This window comes from Watersipora subatra, chromosome 6 (assembly GCF_963576615.1).
Source record: "Watersipora subatra chromosome 6, tzWatSuba1.1, whole genome shotgun sequence".
Classification (NCBI taxonomy): Eukaryota; Metazoa; Bryozoa; class Gymnolaemata; order Cheilostomatida; family Watersiporidae; genus Watersipora; species Watersipora subatra.
The window spans coordinates 29,040,321-29,059,314 of NC_088713.1; the positions used below are offsets into that span (position 1 = coordinate 29,040,321).

At 35.0% G+C, this 18,994-nt stretch overlaps 1 protein-coding gene across 1 annotated transcript in view; it reads left to right on the plus strand.

The window, feature by feature from the left end:
- LOC137398196 (uncharacterized) overlaps window positions 1–13,655 on the plus strand; it is a 43,732-nt gene extending 30,077 nt beyond the window's left edge. The window contains exons 9-20 of the mRNA XM_068084302.1: window positions 850–952; window positions 1,376–1,564; window positions 1,770–1,892; window positions 6,656–6,806; window positions 7,552–7,726; window positions 8,866–8,964; window positions 9,546–9,620; window positions 9,850–9,913; window positions 10,322–10,378; window positions 11,847–11,994; window positions 13,145–13,212; window positions 13,460–13,655. Of these exons, the coding sequence (XP_067940403.1) occupies window positions 850–952; window positions 1,376–1,564; window positions 1,770–1,892; window positions 6,656–6,806; window positions 7,552–7,726; window positions 8,866–8,964; window positions 9,546–9,620; window positions 9,850–9,913; window positions 10,322–10,378; window positions 11,847–11,994; window positions 13,145–13,212; window positions 13,460–13,626 (1,419 nt within the window). The 3' untranslated portion in view covers window positions 13,627–13,655. The remainder of the gene's footprint in view (window positions 1–849; window positions 953–1,375; window positions 1,565–1,769; window positions 1,893–6,655; window positions 6,807–7,551; window positions 7,727–8,865; window positions 8,965–9,545; window positions 9,621–9,849; window positions 9,914–10,321; window positions 10,379–11,846; window positions 11,995–13,144; window positions 13,213–13,459) is intronic.
- Window positions 13,656–18,994: the final 5,339 nt, after the last annotated feature.

An 18,994-nucleotide genomic window follows, 5' to 3' on the forward strand; every position in this document is an offset into this window, starting at 1 on the left:
ACCGCAAGTTTAAACTCCAGATAAGTGATAAAATTTTAGGTAAAAGTTTACTAAAATGTATACGAAAAACTTTTTTCAATTATGTTTTTATTAATCTAAATTCATATAAGTTACTTTATTCCTTATAGTTTCATGCTTGCTGTCAAAGTACTTTTCAAAGCTATCAGCAAGCATGAAACTATTAGTAATGAAATGTTTTGTCTAAAGTAATAGTCTGTTTTACTGATTTTATATATATACCAGCGGAATGCCCGGCATTGCGCGAGTTTTAAAAATCGGCTTATAAACAGTGAAAGGTAATGTAGTTGCTTACCACTTGCCATTAGCCTGGCACATTGCCAATGGCTAATTTGAGTAGACTAGCAACTTACTTATTAGAGCTGTTAGAGCAAGCTTAAATCACGTTGCGTAGAGCATAGCGGTGCTTTCACCCAGATAGTCACACATATCACCCCAAATATATCTATTAATCTCGCGTAGCGCAATGGTTTAGCTTCGTCTGGTGAAGGGGAGGTTTTGAGATCAAATTTTCCGCAAAACAAATTCTTCATTCCAATATTTTAACAGCTATAGCCTGACATACCAAAGGACATTTACACACACCAACACTGAGAAATATATATACATATATATGACACCTACAGCTATCAAACTTCGGACTACGCATTGGAAAACAAAACATGTGTAGACCAGCTGTATGCATACCCGATTGCCTTTTATCTACTTTGTATAGGCATTTCACTCAAATCTGTATGAATCACTTGTACATGTATTTAAGAACTAACATGGTTGCATAGCTAGCATAAGTATAAGCACCTATAACTATAGATGTCTATACTCTGTATGTAGGTAAAACCACAGATGGCATTATGTCCTGTCGCAGGCCTTTGTGATATTGCTGGAGAGTGTAGACCTTGTTCTACAAGCAGGTCTTTAGGAGAAATAGTTCAAGGTAAATTTGTTTGAATTTGGTGAATTATCTACTCCTGATTATTACTATTTGTTATGATGTATGTATGCTTTGCTATATACTAGCATGCTGTTTAAAGTTTTACCTTTGTCTATATATGATATTGTACTGTGTTTAGTTATGTTATTACTCTGTTTGAAGTATTACTTTTGTCTGTATATGATAGTTTAATTTGTACTGTATGTTTACATTGTAGACACCTTCTTACCAACTAAGGTTAACTCTCATTGAGCTCTCTTAGACTTTTAGTGCTTGTTTCTTTCTTTCCATCTGCCTGTGGATACCCAACCCAATTATAGTGCTTTATATGGCTCCGCTAAATGGTATTCACCATTACTTCCAGGAAGTACGCAAAGCACTCCATCTACACACACTCTCTCTCTCTCTCTCTCTCTCTCTCTGTAGACACAAGTACAGGAGAGCAAACAATTGGGATTGTGGCAGCAGTCCTCATGTTCATTGTCATAGTAGTTTTTGGCCTAATCACATTCATCTTGATTCGGAGGAGGCGCCGTTTACATCACGACTATGACTGTACACCTAAACTTTTCTTTTCTACAAAGAGATCAAATTACATGGCTCCTAAACCTGAAGGTAAGCAAAGAGAGCCAAGTACATGGCTCCCAATCCTGAAGGTGGGCAAATAGATCCCACTACATGGCTCCCAATTCTGAAGGTAAACAAAAAGACCCCAGTACATGACTCCCAATCCTGAAAGTAAGCAAAGAGATCCGAGTACATGGCTCCTGATTCTGAAGGTAAAAAAAGAGATCCTAGTACATGACTCCCAATCCTGAAGGTAAGCAAAGAGATACCAGTACGTGGCTCCTGATTCTGAAGGTAAAAAAAGAGATCCTAGTACATGGCTCCCAATCCGGAAGGTGGGCAAATAGATCCCAGTACATGGCTCCCAGTCCTGAAGGTAAACAAAGAGAACCCAGTATATGGCTCCCAATCCTGAAGGTAAGCAAAGAGACCCCAGTACATGGCTCCCAATCGTGAAGGTAAGCAAAGAATTCTACGGGCATGAGTACTCGGTTCGTGTGTTACCACCTCCTTTGTGTATTAACATGTGTCATTTAACTATGTTATATAGCTAGCCTCTAGCTGCCTAATCGAATATGTTATATAGCTGCCCTCTAGCTGCCTATTTGAATATGTTATGTAGCTGGCATCTAGCTGCCTAGGTGAATAGAAGTGTCGGCCTGATGTTCCAGTGTCTTGCACGCATATGTTAGACCAGTGTATCTATATATGGTAGACCAGTGTATCTATATATGGTAGACCAGTGTATATATATATGGTGGACCAGTGTATCTATATATGGTAGACCAGTGTATCTATATATGGTAGACCAGTGTATCTATATATGATAGACCAGTGTATCTATATATGGTAGACCAGTGTATCTATATATGGTAGATCAGTGTATCTATATATGGTAGACCAGTGTATCTATATGTGGTAGACCAGTGTATCTATATATGGTAGACCAGTGTATCTATATATGGTAGACCAGTGTATCTATATATGGTAGACCAGTGTATCTATATATGGTAGATCAGTGTATTTATATATGGTAGATCAGTGTATCTATATATGGTAGACCAGTGTATCTATATATGGTAGATCAGTGTATTTATATATGTTAGATCAGTGTATCTATATGTGGTAGACCAGTGTATCTATATATGGTAGACTAGTGTATCTATATATGGTATATCAGTGTATCTATATATGTTAGACTAGTGTATCTGTATATGGTAGACCAGTGTATGTATATATGGTAGACCAGTATATCTATATATGGTAGACCAGTGTATCTATATATGGTAAACCAGTGTATCTATATATGGTAGACCAGTGTATTTATATATGGTAGACCAGCGTATCTATATATGGTAGACCAGTGTATCTATATATGGTAGACCAGTATATCTATATATGGTAGACCAGTGTATCTATATATGGTAGATCAGTGTATCTATATATGGTAGACCAGTGTATCTATATATGGTAGATCAGTGTACCTATATATGGTAGACCAGTGTATCTATATATGGTAGATCAGTGTATCTATATATGGTAGACCAGTGTATCTATATATGTTAGACTAGTGTATCTATATATGGTAGACCAGTGTATCTATATATGGTAGACCAGTGTATCTATATATGGTAGACCAGTGTATTTATGTATGGTAGACCAGTGTATCTATATATGGTAGACCAGTGTATCTATATATGGTAGACCAGTGTATTTATATATGGTGGACCAGTGTATCTATATATGGTAGACCAGTGTATCTATATATGGTAGACCAGTGTATCTATATATGATAGACCAGTGTATCTATATATGGTAGACCAGTGTATCTATATATGGTAGATCAGTGTATCTATATATGGTAGACCAGTGTATCTATATGTGGTAGACCAGTGTATCTATATATGGTAGACCAGTGTATCTATATATGGTAGACCAGTGTATTTATGTATGGTAGACCAGTGTATCTATATATGGTAGACCAGTGTATTTATGTATGGTAGATCAGTGTATATATATATATGGTAGACCAGTGTATCTATATATGATAGACCAGTGTATCTATATATGGTAGACCAGTGTATCTATATATGGTAGATCAGTGTATCTATATATGGTAGACCAGTGTATCTATATGTGGTAGACCAGTGTATCTATATATGGTAGACCAGTGTAGCTATATATGGTAGACCAGTGTATCTATATATGGTAGACCAGTGTATCTATATATGGTAGACCAGTGTATTTATGTATGGTAGACCAGTGTATTTATGTATGGTAGACCAGTGTATCTATATATGGTAGACCAGTGTATTTATGTATGGTAGATCAGTGTATATATATATGGTAGACCAGTGTATCTATATATGATAGACCAGTGTATCTATATATGGTAGACCAGTGTATCTATATATGATAGACCAGTGTATCTATATATGGTAGACCAGTGTATCTATATATGGTAGATCAGTGTATCTATATATGGTAGACCAGTGTATCTATATGTGGTAGACCAGTGTATCTATATATGGTAGACCAGTGTATCTATATATGGTAGACCAGTGTATTTATGTATGGTAGACCAGTGTAGCTATATATGGTAGACCAGTGTATTTATGTATGGTAGACCAGTGTATCTATATATGGTAGACCAGTGTATCTATATATGGAAGACCAGTGTAGCTATATATGGTAGATCAGTGTATCTATATATGGTAGACCAGTGTATCTATATATGGTAGACCAGTGTATCTATATATGGTAGACCAGTGTATTTATGTATGGTAGACCAGTGTATCTATATATGGTAGACCAGTGTATTTATGTATGGTAGATCAGTGTATATATATATGGTAGACCAGTGTATCTATATATGATAGACCAGTGTATCTATATATGGTAGACCAGTGTATCTATATATGGTAGATCAGTGTATCTATATATGGTAGACCAGTGTATCTATATGTGGTAGACCAGTGTATCTATATATGGTAGATCAGTGTATCTATATATGGTAGACCAGTGTATCTATATATGGTAGATCAGTGTATCTATATATGGTAGACCAGTGTATCTATATATGGTAGATCAGTGTATCTATATATGGTAGACCAGTGTATCTATATATGTTAGACTAGTGTATCTATATATGGTAGACCAGTGTATCTATATATGGTAGACCAGTGTATCTATATATGGTAGACCAGTGTATTTATGTATGGTAGACCAGTGTATCTATATATGGTAGACCAGTGTATCTATATATGGTAGACCAGTGTATTTATATATGGTGGACCAGTGTATCTATATATGGTAGACCAGTGTATCTATATATGGTAGACCAGTGTATCTATATATGATAGACCAGTGTATCTATATATGGTAGACCAGTGTATCTATATATGGTAGATCAGTGTATCTATATATGGTAGACCAGTGTATCTATATGTGGTAGACCAGTGTATCTATATATGGTAGACCAGTGTATCTATATATGGTAGACCAGTGTATTTATGTATGGTAGACCAGTGTATCTATATATGGTAGACCAGTGTATTTATGTATGGTAGATCAGTGTATATATATATGGTAGACCAGTGTATCTATATATGATAGACCAGTGTATCTATATATGGTAGACCAGTGTATCTATATATGGTAGATCAGTGTATCTATATATGGTAGACCAGTGTATCTATATGTGGTAGACCAGTGTATCTATATATGGTAGACCAGTGTAGCTATATATGGTAGACCAGTGTATCTATATATGGTAGACCAGTGTATCTATATATGGTAGACCAGTGTATTTATGTATGGTAGACCAGTGTATTTATGTATGGTAGACCAGTGTATCTATATATGGTAGACCAGTGTATTTATGTATGGTAGATCAGTGTATATATATATGGTAGACCAGTGTATCTATATATGATAGACCAGTGTATCTATATATGGTAGACCAGTGTATCTATATATGATAGACCAGTGTATCTATATATGGTAGACCAGTGTATCTATATATGGTAGATCAGTGTATCTATATATGGTAGACCAGTGTATCTATATGTGGTAGACCAGTGTATCTATATATGGTAGACCAGTGTATCTATATATGGTAGACCAGTGTATTTATGTATGGTAGACCAGTGTAGCTATATATGGTAGACCAGTGTATTTATGTATGGTAGACCAGTGTATCTATATATGGTAGACCAGTGTATCTATATATGGAAGACCAGTGTAGCTATATATGGTAGATCAGTGTATCTATATATGGTAGACCAGTGTATCTATATATGGTAGACCAGTGTATATATAAATAAAACATGAAATGAATAAAACATGAAAAACAAATTGATTAATTAATTAAATAAATTAATAATATACATTATACATACATTGTACAGTATTGTTTTATGTACCAGTACACACCAGTAAACTAAACACTTGAATTTTTTTTTTGCCAATGTAGGTTTTTCAGTTTTTTCTACTTCCTTGCCATTACTAAATGGTTGTCCCACTTGAACGCTGATCTCGTGCATGGCCTCGAACTCTTTCAAATCGGCAGTTTTAAGCTCCTTGTGTTTGCTTTAACGAATTTCTTGTTTTTAATATCAATAATCGCAATTGGTAATTGATTGCAACCATATTTCTTGGCAATATTAACAATACAGGGCCTTCTTTCTATTTATTTATGACCTCTAATTTTCTTGTCATAGAAATCATTGTTCCTTTGTCTTGTAACGTTTGTGTCAGTGTCATATTCCATAGCTAACGAATTAAATATAGTTACTTGTAGTTATATACGTTTGCTGAATTAAATATTTGGATGTTTATTTTAACATAAACATGTTAAAATGTTCTTATTTCTTTAAAATTTCTAGTATTTTATTATTTTTAACATAAATATGATTGTAATAGCTGAATGCCTGGCATTTAATGGATGTTAAACTTTCGAAAAAAAGATTTACTACAGGTAGACATGCGGTTCTTATTTCTTTAAAATTTCTAGTATTTTATAATAAAATTTGTTCTTATGTATTTATTTTATTGGTTTAATGAAGTTGTGAGATATTTTTATCTTCTAACCTCAGTAGTTGTTGTTATTATTATTCAGTTAGTAGTTGTTTTTTGTAGATATAGTGGGAGGAGATAAAGTAACTATTTGCATCGCCCATACCGCAGATCTGCCGCCAGAGTATCGTAACTTCGACTCGGTTCTCCGTTCCGTACTTGAACAATACTTCAATGCAGAGGTTATTCTATATACAGGAGATCTGTCTGATGAGTGAGTATCACAGAGTTCAGTGATGCCAGTCGATGTAAGCAGAGAGCAGTTGTAGCCTAGTGGTCTAGCATGCCTTATCTGTAAACAACAGGTTCAATTCCCATACCTTGTGACAGGAATGACAGGTGGAGCTACTGGGCATGTCTCCAGCTGTGCACTGGACTCAGACATGTCCAGACAAGTCATGTCATGCCCAGTAGCTGTCGTTCTTCAAGTTGGATTGCTCACACTTAGACATACTGTATTTGGTGCACTGTAAGTCACTCCAGAATGTAAGTAGTACTAGCCATGAAATGCACTCTAATGAAGTAATATAAGTGACAGTGGAGTATAAGTGGCCACTTCAGACAGCTTTATTTCCTAAACACCAACAACAAATGTTAAAAAAGTTACTCACAATTATAATGGAGCCAACAACAGGCTGAACAGTATGCATACACTACATGACACAACTGAGCATGTTAATATAATACGCATACACTACATGGTAATATAGCATGTTAGGGATTATTCTGTTAGATATAGCATAAATAACTTGCTTAAAACTGGTAATAATCTGTCAATAGTTTCACACATAACTCACTCAGAAGTATAAGATGCACTCCTGGCCGAACTATATGAAGTCACAACATATAGTTCAGAAAATATGGTAAGCATTGCATCATCAATCAGCTGACCAAAGCCGCTTATACCTAGCCAATCATGTCGGAGATTACAAACTGTACTTGGTTGCTTAATCTTGTAGGGAAACATACAAGAACTGTGACTATGTGGTGGTGCTCTACTCTCCCAAGCTTCTCATCACATATTGTTTCTTTCTACGGAATCCAGAAGAAGTTCCAATGGAACAGATGAGAGACAAAGCTGTCCTTGACCTTTTACTTACTCCTCAGCCATCTTCCACTCCAGCTGTATTATTTGTGAGTTATTTTCTTTGCACCTACTTCTCAGCTAGCCTCAGTTATTTGTGAGCTGCATTTATTGTAGGTTTCTTACACCCACCCCTTCCTTTTAGACTCGACCCCTTCCTTTCAGACTCTTTTTCCTTTTAGAGTACATCACTTTCTATGCGCTGAATATTCAGTTGTAAGAGATTTTTTGTTTTAAACATATTCACCTTAAAGTGATTGCTTGATCAGTTTTTCTTCTGTCCTTTTTTCGACATTTGCTTTCAATCTAACAATTGGAAGGTTCCAAGGCTATACAGATAATTGATGAGTCAACGAGGGGAAACCTGTTCATTTAGGTCTCTTGTTAGGTAACCATGGAACCAAAACTTTCTCTGTATCCATTCATTCTCTCCCTCCTAGGAGTCATTCTCTCTTGGCCATATTCACTTTCCATGTTTTAAAATTCAATGAAACGATATTGTCTCACACATGACCTTGTCAATAAACTAGAAACTGATAATTACCTCATTTGGCTTCTGCTTTGTTTCTATTTTTGTTAAAGATAAACTTACTCAATTATTTTAGTTTATTTCCTCCAAAAGCGTCGATATTTTCTATCATTTGTGATTGTTTGTGATGTTTGATGTGATCTGACTACTAGAATGTTTCAGATTAAAGTTCATAAAACTTGATCACGATTAAAATGCTCAGAAGAAAAAAGTGAGAAATGACATCACTAGTTGTTATGGTTGTGATAGTTGGTATCTGCTATTGTGTTCAAGTTGAAACATTGTGCATCTACATGTATATTCTGTCGGTTGATCACATTTTCGATTGATCTGATTATTTTAATCGATATGTAGTTTTATCGATTTTAAACTTGAAACATCCTGACAGTCAGATGACCTCAAACATTAAAAGCAATCACAAATGATAGCAAAATACCGATATTTTCTGATAAAATTTACTAATTTACTACACATTTTGGTAAGTTCATCTTCAGCTAATTCTGGTGGATAAGATATGCAGTCTGGCTTGTAATAGCAGAGAGTGTTCACTAACACCATACACAGTTTCATCTCTCAATCAAACAAGTTTTCTCTATGTTTACAAAGACACGCTTGAGTGGTCTCATTGTAGTAAATATGAACATTACTTTTATTCTTCAGGTTGCGTTCGAGAACATCGCACTCAGGAATGTCAATGATTTGGTCAGCAAAAACTCTAGTCTTGCTATTTTTAGATTTCCGAATGACCTTCGACGATTTGTAAGTTTTTAAACTCATACATAGAGACATACTTATATATAACCTATGGATAGTTTAAAGAATATCATGTACTTGGCTGTCAGCTACATTCAGATCAAGGACACTTGAAACTGTGTCAAGTACAAGTTATTATTTGACCTAATTATTCTTCGACCTAATTATTCTTTGACCTAATTATAGCTTTAGTTTCATACTTCATATTCAGAACTTATTATTAGTTTTATTTAAGTCATTATGCTTTAGACAATTATTATTTACTTCAACATTTATATAATATATACTGTATATTATATATGTTTACTATGTATACTATTTTATTATATTATTATGTTATTTATCATACTTATTTACATGATTAATTTATTGTTTATACACTATTATGTATTATTATTTGTTTTATTTGATATATTATATACAGCTCATGTATTTTTTATTCCAGTTGTCTTTATAGACATCCATAATTCGTTTAATATTCCAGTGTATTGTAGGGTTGCTCTATGGTAACCCATAAAGCTCTGGGGTTACTCACGTCTCTAAATTTTAAATGTTTATGATTTATGGGAGTTACACTCTCTTTGTAGCTAGCTGAGTTGTACCATAAGGGAAGTAACCTCACATTGAAGCAATCTATGACCTACTTTGAAGAAGGACCTTTGGTAAGTACAATTTAGCTAGCACTCATTTGAAGCCTTCTATGGCTGCCAGCTCTCATAGACATAAGCATCTGAACATATCCAAGGATGCTAGCTCTCAAAGACATAGGCATCTTAATATTTTCAAGGATACTACTAACCTTCATAGACATAAACATCAGCATTTCTCTATTTTGTGTTATAATGTTTAGAGGCCAGTTAAGCATCCTTTAACAGTTGTCTATTCTTGCAGAAGACGCCTCTCATGGATGCCATGTCTAAAGTTACTTCCATCACTGACTCTGGACTAGGAGGAGGTAACTGCCTTTAGTCTACACTAGGATTTTAGGCAGAAAAAATCTCTATATCGTAGTTTTTGTAAACTTTTGTGCTCAACTGTTACTGGTCACTCATAGAGTTATCATTCATAGTTATTATTCACAGATGTATCATTCATTGAGATATGATTCATGGATGTGTCAATCATAGAGTTTTTTTCATAGAGGTATCATTCATAGATTCATTGTCTATAGATTTATTTCCCATAGATTTATCATTCATAGATGTATCAACCACAAAGGATTAGTAGAACTGTATATCATAGAGTGGTTATTTATAGACTAGTCTGGCATATTTACGAGTTTGCATGCATGGAGTTGTCATCCAGGAGTCCTGCTCTTATTTACTTATCATTCATTGAGTTATTATTTAAGTTATTGTTTTAGAAGTCCAAGAGGATGTCCGTACTATTAGAACTGTTGACCAACAAGTTGACCGGATTGGTGAGTTTGCTAGTTGTTGTGTGATGCGTTTAGGTGCTTGTGAATATACGGTTAGATCATGTCTTTAGTTTGTTCTCATTATTCTTTCTGTTAGTAGTTCTATTTTACTTTTATTAGTTCATGTTATATTTTTAGTTTTCAGGATTGTAATATTAGTTCATATTACTCTCAAAGTAAATGTTGAGAGTAATATGTACTATATTTAGAATGTGAAACTATAGATGGAACTATATATGCGTAATGTTTTGACAAATATTTTTTTGATTGCCTACAACAACAGTTCTGGTTATAAAAGGGACAAATCTGGTATAAATCTCAAATCAGACATAAAAATAGTAACAAGTATTGGAATAAGTACATGCAACTTAGGCTGTATCTAGTGTGAGTTGAAACAAGTCACCCATCCTCACTTATTTTCTGAAACTGCATTTTTGAACCTGCACCTCTATTTACCTGTTTCCATAGCAACTAAAAAACCTCTCTTCACTAGTTGTTACTGTGTTAATGAAGTTTTACATTTAGTTCTGTCATACTGTTTTTGTTTGAACTCTGGAATGAGTTCTACAAAATTTAATCTAATATATAATATGATATAACAAATATCTTATATTATTTATTTGAAATTTTACAATAATATTTCCGCCTAAGAGCGTAATGGATTGATGTTGTATATTGAAGCTGGTCTGTACCTATTTCTGATGGGTTTGCTGCTAATTCACTAGTATGCTCATGATTTCTTAAGTTTCCATGCCGAGTTTCCTCGATATTTGTGTCTGGGCTCCTTCGCGCCATGTAGCCATCTCTCTATCGTATCATCAAAGTGTTGGCCTTGAACTTAAGCAACATGAGCGAAGATAAGAGAATACAACAGCGTAGCGAGACCGCCACGAAATAATAGCCGCTCATTTGTTTGCCAATCTGTTCTATACATGCTAAACCATTAGGCCAAGCGGGTACATTGCTATACAATGGAATAATTGTCATCCTAATTACATCAGTTACACAACACAAGCTTAAAGCGCTTAGAAAAATACTATTGGTTGTTGCTAGCACGCTTGAACATCATGATTGTGTTAGAGATCATTACGAGTAACAAAAACTACTATTAAGCTGACGTCCGACATGACTTTATAGTAAGTATCTAGACTAGCTTAAGTTACTAGCTTATATTGCTCATCTTCATTAGGTAATTATTATATTATTGTGGAACTCCAGGTATTCATCTAGTCTATGATAAAGAAGCCTCCTTTGCTTTTAGCAAACTACCTTTTCAGCTGTTGAGGTATCACTTGTAAAAGATAGTTAGGCTTTTTTAATGTTGGTCTCGCTTATTTAAAAATCTCTATTATTAATAACTCAATAGCCTCAGTATTCTATTATTACAATAGCTATGGAAATTCCATTGGGTACAATAGTTATGAAACCTTCATTAGCTCAGCTGCCACAAAGCTTCTAATGTGTCATACAGAAATGGCTGCGGAGCTGGATGTCCCAGCTTCAGTGTCAAACTCTACTACCTCTATGGTTTTTGAGCAGCAATATATCCAGGATCACCAGGATTTTTCTGAGGCTAGACAGCCCTCCCAGACTCCATCCCAACCAGTTCATGAATATTTGTAAGTGCCTTATATTTGCTGTTTGTGTTAACTCCTCACCTTACATAACAGTGATCATGAGACATATGGTGGCGATAGACAAACAGGGCATTGCCGTAAATTTATTAACCGATATACTTGTGTGCATGAATATTCTAGAAATCTGTCTTGCATGCTTCTAGGTCAATGCACTGTTTTCCATTATGCGGGTTAATGCAGGAGTTTTGTGAAAATTAAGGAATTCTGGGCCAGAGGTCATAATGTCACACTCCTGGCTCGCTTAGTAACACATGCTCAAATCATAATAAAAATGAGTTGAGTGTGGAAAATGTTTAAAATGGAATGGCTTGCGTGGCATTTTCTTGCCCATCATTCGCAAGTGCCGGTTCCATCTTTCGCAATAATGAAACCTGCAAGTCAAGCGAGTAACAAAACTTGCTTGACTTGCAGGATTTTGATTTTGGGGAAAAACAACATCATAGAAATAAAGTGTTGCAGACTTACTGTCGCTGAATTAACAACATCATAGAAACAAAGTGCTGCAGACTTACTGTCGCTGAATTAATTTCATGTCTGTTGAGCTTTTGTAATAAACTACTGTTTTGCAAGGCAAATGAGCCCTGGTTTTATGATCTTTACTTACTATTTTTAGTTATGGTAACAAAACAAGAAAAATAGATGCTTTTGAAATAATATATTATTTAACGAATAATAATTTAAAATATATAAAATGAATAATAATATTATATTTTATTTACAATATATTTTTATCTATTGATCATATATAATAATCTAATATACATGTAATAGATTTTAATTATATTAATATGCAGTAAGTTATATTATATATAAATATTTTATAGATATTTATGAAATATTTATTATTAGTTATATATTTATTACATACAATATAATTATAATATAATACATTGAATGTTTTCCGTTCTACAAGCCTTTTTCTAGATACTGAAATCTATTAAAATTGCATCAAGAGATGATTTGGGTTATAATTAGAACCTAAAATATGGCAGCTTTCATATTATTATATTATATCATATTATAAATTTGATCAGTTAGTTACTAAACAGATAAGTTTCTGTTCAACTTCTCACTCCTGTAACATATTGTTGAAGCTTGTCATCAAGTACTCTAGGAGTTTGTCATATTTCAGGAGTGTCGGGATGCCATCTGCTCCGCCAGCTCATCTTGTGATCATAAATGAAGCAAACTCGAATAGCGGTAAGGCCAGCTCTCTCGTTCATATATCATAAAAATATCTTTTAGTGAACCATGTACCAAGTTTATGACTAAAGATGGTCAAGCTTAAAACATACACTTGTTTTCTATTCTGTTGCAGAACCATTTCATTACAAAATCTATTTTATTTTTTTGTAAAAAGATTTGTAATGAGGGGTTGGTTTAGATGAGTCATTTCACAGTCTCTGTTTATTTTAAGATCGTTCATCAAATCTTTAATATTTGACAGTACTCACTGGTGACTCTGCGGATGCTGACCCTGAGTGCAGACACGGCGGCAATGACCTCCACTCTGTCTCATCATCTGAGGACAGTTTCATGTGCTCTGAGCTGACTCCATCCAAGTTCTCTAGCACTGCTCAGGCATCAAATCGCCTTGAGACTATCGAGTGCTGAGCACTTGAAAAAAAGTATGCATATTTGGAGTTGTTCTCTCAGGTTTTTAAAGCGCCAAATTTCTATCTAAAGATTAACAAATTATTTTTGATAATAAACCGTCGCTGTAGTCATTTTTATTATAAATTATTCTTTGCGAATTGTGATCTATTTTTTAAGTTGCAATACGGGTTCATATGAGTTGTATTCTTGCCAGCTGAAATATAAAAATACTGTTTTTATTTATTAAACATATGCAAGGCTTAAAACAACCTTCACTTGCGCAACCAAATTATCAAAATATATTATTTTTATTATTGACAGTCAGTTTAATGTTAAAGCTGGTAGATTTAATTATTCTTTATTTTATAAAGCATTAACAAATTAAAATTAGCAAATAATTACTAACACTTCTGTATCTGCTATTTAGGGAACTGGGAAAACTGTTTTTTCGATCATCTTTTGATGTATGATTCAAATTCTTTGATATTGAAACACTTCATGCTATATTCATGTGTCAGCTTTTTCAGATTTATAATGTATTTTTAATTTTCATTGCTATGAATTGCAGGGAACAACATTTCACTCCACGTATTATATATATACATGCCATATACATATATATAAAATACAATATAATAATAATATAATTTTATATATAAAATTACATACATGTATATAAAATATACATATGTATTTTATTATATATATATATAATGTTTTTTATTGAGCAGTCTACAATTATTTTCATGTTTCTATAAAACTTATTTTATAGAAAATATTGTAAAGGTCTGGCCCCGGTAGCTGAGCCAGCTTTACTTTTTCTAGCAAGGCAGTGTAGTCTGAACACTGGGCCTTCCCCCCGTCGGCCTGCCTGCCACACCTAGTGGTCGGGTCAGGCCGCGGCTGGGTATCCGCAGTTCAGGCTCACTTGGAAGGCTAGCACGGCCTGCTCTCTGAGACCCTATCTTGGCTAGTTTAGGTCCCGACTACTTACTGGAGGGCCTGATCTCCAATGCTATTGCATTTCTGATCAGGTCCGATCGTAACGTAGCCCACCCCTAGCCTTCTTTAGGCGTCTCCCCCAAGCAGTTCGTGTTTCGAAGCCAGAGCAGTTCTGGCGGAAGGATCCTCCTTATGCCAACCAGGCAGGCATCAAGCGTAGGCAGTTTATAAGAATAAGTATAGTGTATTTAGCGTATATCAGTACATGTATAACTTCGTCTTAACAGTATAAAATTCGTCAGCAGAATCCCAAAGGGTTGGCTTATGCCTTCTCCTTTTATACTATTTGCTCCGCCCACAATTATATAACATTCATTGTTTCACATCAGGCCTGTGAGGCAGGCCCAGACAATAGGCATAATGGTGTGCTAGCAGGCCTGTGAAGCAGGCCCAAAAAATCAGTATTATGTAACAGTTTTACCAGGGTATTATATAACCGGTTAAGAAATATACATAAGTGACTAGGCATAATGTAGTCTCAAGCACAAACATATGGTTTAGTATAGTCCCGTCCTCCACAATATGTTTTATATAATTATGGTGCATATATGGTTTAACTTTCCAGCCAATTGGAATGAATATTGATTCTAACATGGTTGTGGGTTACGTGAACTTTAATATTTATCCATGATTATATCTATGCTGAAGTTGTTTTAATATATTTACTAAATTTCTGTATAATTTTGAACTTCAATGCTCTGCGTGATTTCAGGACTTGGATCTTGATCTATAAGGTTGTGGTCGCTTTATAAAACAGAGTGGAAATGCAATTTACATTGATAGTTATATATTATTTGTTTTTTGATTCGTATTAAGTTATAAAATAAGAAGGTGAATAATATCAACCTCTGGTTCCTTTATTTCCAATGGTAGTTAAATATGCATTCAGCAGAATAGCTTCCTGACTTGCGTATACCCTTAACAGAGACGTGTAACTTGGCTTCTCAAGTTAAAAAATCCATGAAAAGTCCACCAGCGAGGCACAAAGACAAATCAAGACTTCTGAAACCACGTTTTCTCATAAATGTTTTCATTTTGCTCAAAAAACTCTATATTTTTAAAATTTCAGCTTTTATAGCACTTATTTTTACAGTTCTTTGTTTCCTGTTTTGTTCAAGAGCTCACTTTTTGGTACTGATCCACTGTAATAGTTCAGCCTCACTAGAGACTATTTCATGTACTGATCCACTGTAATAGTTCAGCCTTACTAGAGACTATTTCATGTACTGATCTACTGTAATAGTTCAGCCTTACTAGAGACTATTTCATGTACTGATCGACTGTAATAGTTCAGCCTTACTAGAGACTATTTCATGTACTGATCCACTGTAATAGTTCAGCCTTACTAGAGACTATTTCATGAACTGATCTACTGTAATAGTTCAGCCTTACTAGAGACTATTTCACGTACCGATCTACTGTAATAGTTCAGCCTTACTAGAGACTATTTCATGTACTGATCCACTGTAATAGTTCAGTCTTACTAGAGACTATTTCATGTACTGATCCACTGTAATAGTTCAGCCTTACTAGAGACTATTTCATGTACTGATCCACTGTAATAGTTCAGCCTTACTAGAGACTATTTCATGTACTGATCTACTGTAATAGTTCAGCCTTACTAGAGACTATTTCATGGACTGATCCACTGTAATAGTTCAGCCTTACTAGAGACTATTTCATGAACTGATCTACTGTAATAGTTCAGCCTTACTAGAGACTATTTCATGAACTGATCCACTGTAATAGTTCAGCCTTACTAGAGACTATTTCATGTACTGATCCACTGTAATAGTTCAGCCTTACTAAAGACTATTTCATGAACTGATCTACTGTAATAGTTCAGCCTTACTAGAGACTATTTCATGTACTGATCTACTGTAATAGTTCAGTCTTACTAGAGACTATTTCATGTACTGATCCACTGTAATAGTTCAGTCTTACTAGAGACTATTTCATGTACTGATTCACTGTAATAGTTCAGCCTTACTAGAGACTATTTCATGTACTGATCTACTGTAATAGTTCAGTCTCACTAGAGACTATTTCATGTACTGATCTACTGTAATAGTTCAGTCTTACTAGAGACTATTTCAATGACTGATCTACTGTAATAGTTCAGCCTTACTAGAGACTATTTCATGTACTGATCTACAGTAATAGTTCAGCCTTACTAGATACCATTTCATGTACTGATCTACTGTAATAGTTCAGTCTTACTAGAGACTATTTCATGTACTGATCGACTGTAATAGTTCAGCCTTACTAGAGACTATTTCATGTACTGATCCACTGTAATAGTTCAGCCTTACTAGAGAATATTTCATGTACTGATCCACTGTAATAGTTCAGCCTTACTAGATACTATCTCATGTACTGATCCACTGTAATAGTTCAGCCTTACTAGAGACTATTTCATGTACTGATCCACTGTAATAGTTCAGCCTCACTAGAGACTTTTTCGTGTGCTATACCTAAAATAAAGCTTTTGGTGAGGGAACCAAGGTAAAACAAATAAATTTAATTATTGTAGAAGAGACCATGCTTATGACTAAATTTTGCCCATTGTCGCTATAGTGATCTTCGCCACTTATACATTATTGAGACAATGATAAGCAATAGCCAACATAGTATCTACTTACTAAAGCCACTATATAAACTGTACTAACTAACCAGATTATACAGCCCCGACATAATGTATAATTCATTTTTAGCGCCTGCATGTCTACACGGAATAAGATGGTGCCTGACCTAGTAACATGTCTGGCACTTGCTGAACTTATCTGTTATATTGCAAGTAATTGTTTATCTTCAACTTTAAACATTACATACTGATGACAATGTCACCTCACATTGACAATGATTCAACACAGAGGTATCTTTGACAAATCCACTGTCTATCACTTGACGCTAGCATGCCATCATTTGCCTCACCTAATGCATCAACTTCCACTCAATGCTGTCCTACCATTTTTACTGGCCGTGACACAAACTACCATAGTCCTTATAGCCATAAAGGGCTTGCAATTTAAATTCCAACACCATACACCTGTGAAGGATTCACCGCGAACCCTTTACTCTCCCGCATAGAACCAACTGCATTGTTTAAGTACATGTATAATGGAATAAATATTAATATACATCAAATATATATGAGATAAAATTCAAAGTTTTTGAGTACAGCCAACTGCATATGATGAGGCTTTCCTTGGTTCTGCCTTCCTATCGCTTGACTTGCCTCTTTTATACTGCTCTGGGTTTCCTAGGCTCTGCCTCCTTCTATTCGGGGTCGGATGGTCATCTTCTGCCAGCCCTGCATCCGGTCGGTCTTTGGCGCCAGCCGGTCGTTTTCTTATTGTCTGGCAATTGGCTGCTCATACGCCCTGCCGGCTCAATGGCATCTCGGTAGGGCTGGCACGAGTCTTGCTCAGCTGTGCCGGACCAGTCTCCTATCAGCTGCTTGGTCGGCTAGCCATGTGGTTGGTACTTGCCTCTTTGTCCGGTCATCCATTACACACTATTACACAAGCTCTATTCAATGTATTCGAGGAAATTGTGTCTGGGGTCTCCTTTATAATACCAATATAATACTGTTGGTAACTCCAAAACAGTTTGGCCTGGTTTGTCAGACACAGTATTGTAAAAAAGTCGGTGCCAGCTAGAAGTTGTTATAGCATATCGACGGGTTGCTATGATATGTCGATGATTTGCTATGACATGTTGATGAATTGCTATGGCATGTTAAGAAACTGCTATGGTATGTTAAGAAACTGCTATGGTATGTTAAGAAACTGCTATGGTATGTTAAGAAACTGCTATGGTATGTTGAGAAATGTTTAGGGTATTTGGTGTAATTTGTGTGGTGTGTTGTGCAATTTCTATGGCACGCTGATGAATTGCTATGGAGTGTTAAGAAATATTTATGGTATGTTGAAGAATTGCCAAGACATGTTGAAGAATTGCAATAGTATGTTGACAAATTAATATATGGCATGTTGACAATTTGCTATGGCATGTTGATGAATTGCTATGGCATGTTGATGACTTGTTATGGTATAGTGAGAAGCCTTCATGCCATGTTGAGGAATTGCTACGAAATGTTGAAGAGTTGCTATGGCATGTTGACGATTTGCTATGGCATGTTGACAAATTGTGCAATTGCTTACATTGAGAAACAGCAAAAGGTTAAACATAAACAGCCTCACATAAGAATTATTTAGTAGATTGCAACTAGTAAACTGGTCTTCATTTGTGGATGTTTCATCTGTACCTGCAAGCACTTTCCACTTATAAAATATTTTGGTGCCGAGAAGTGCCCAAAAGCTTATCTATCACTAACGTGATTCTTGTTGGAATTATAACCAACAGTTGTTATCTCTGATTT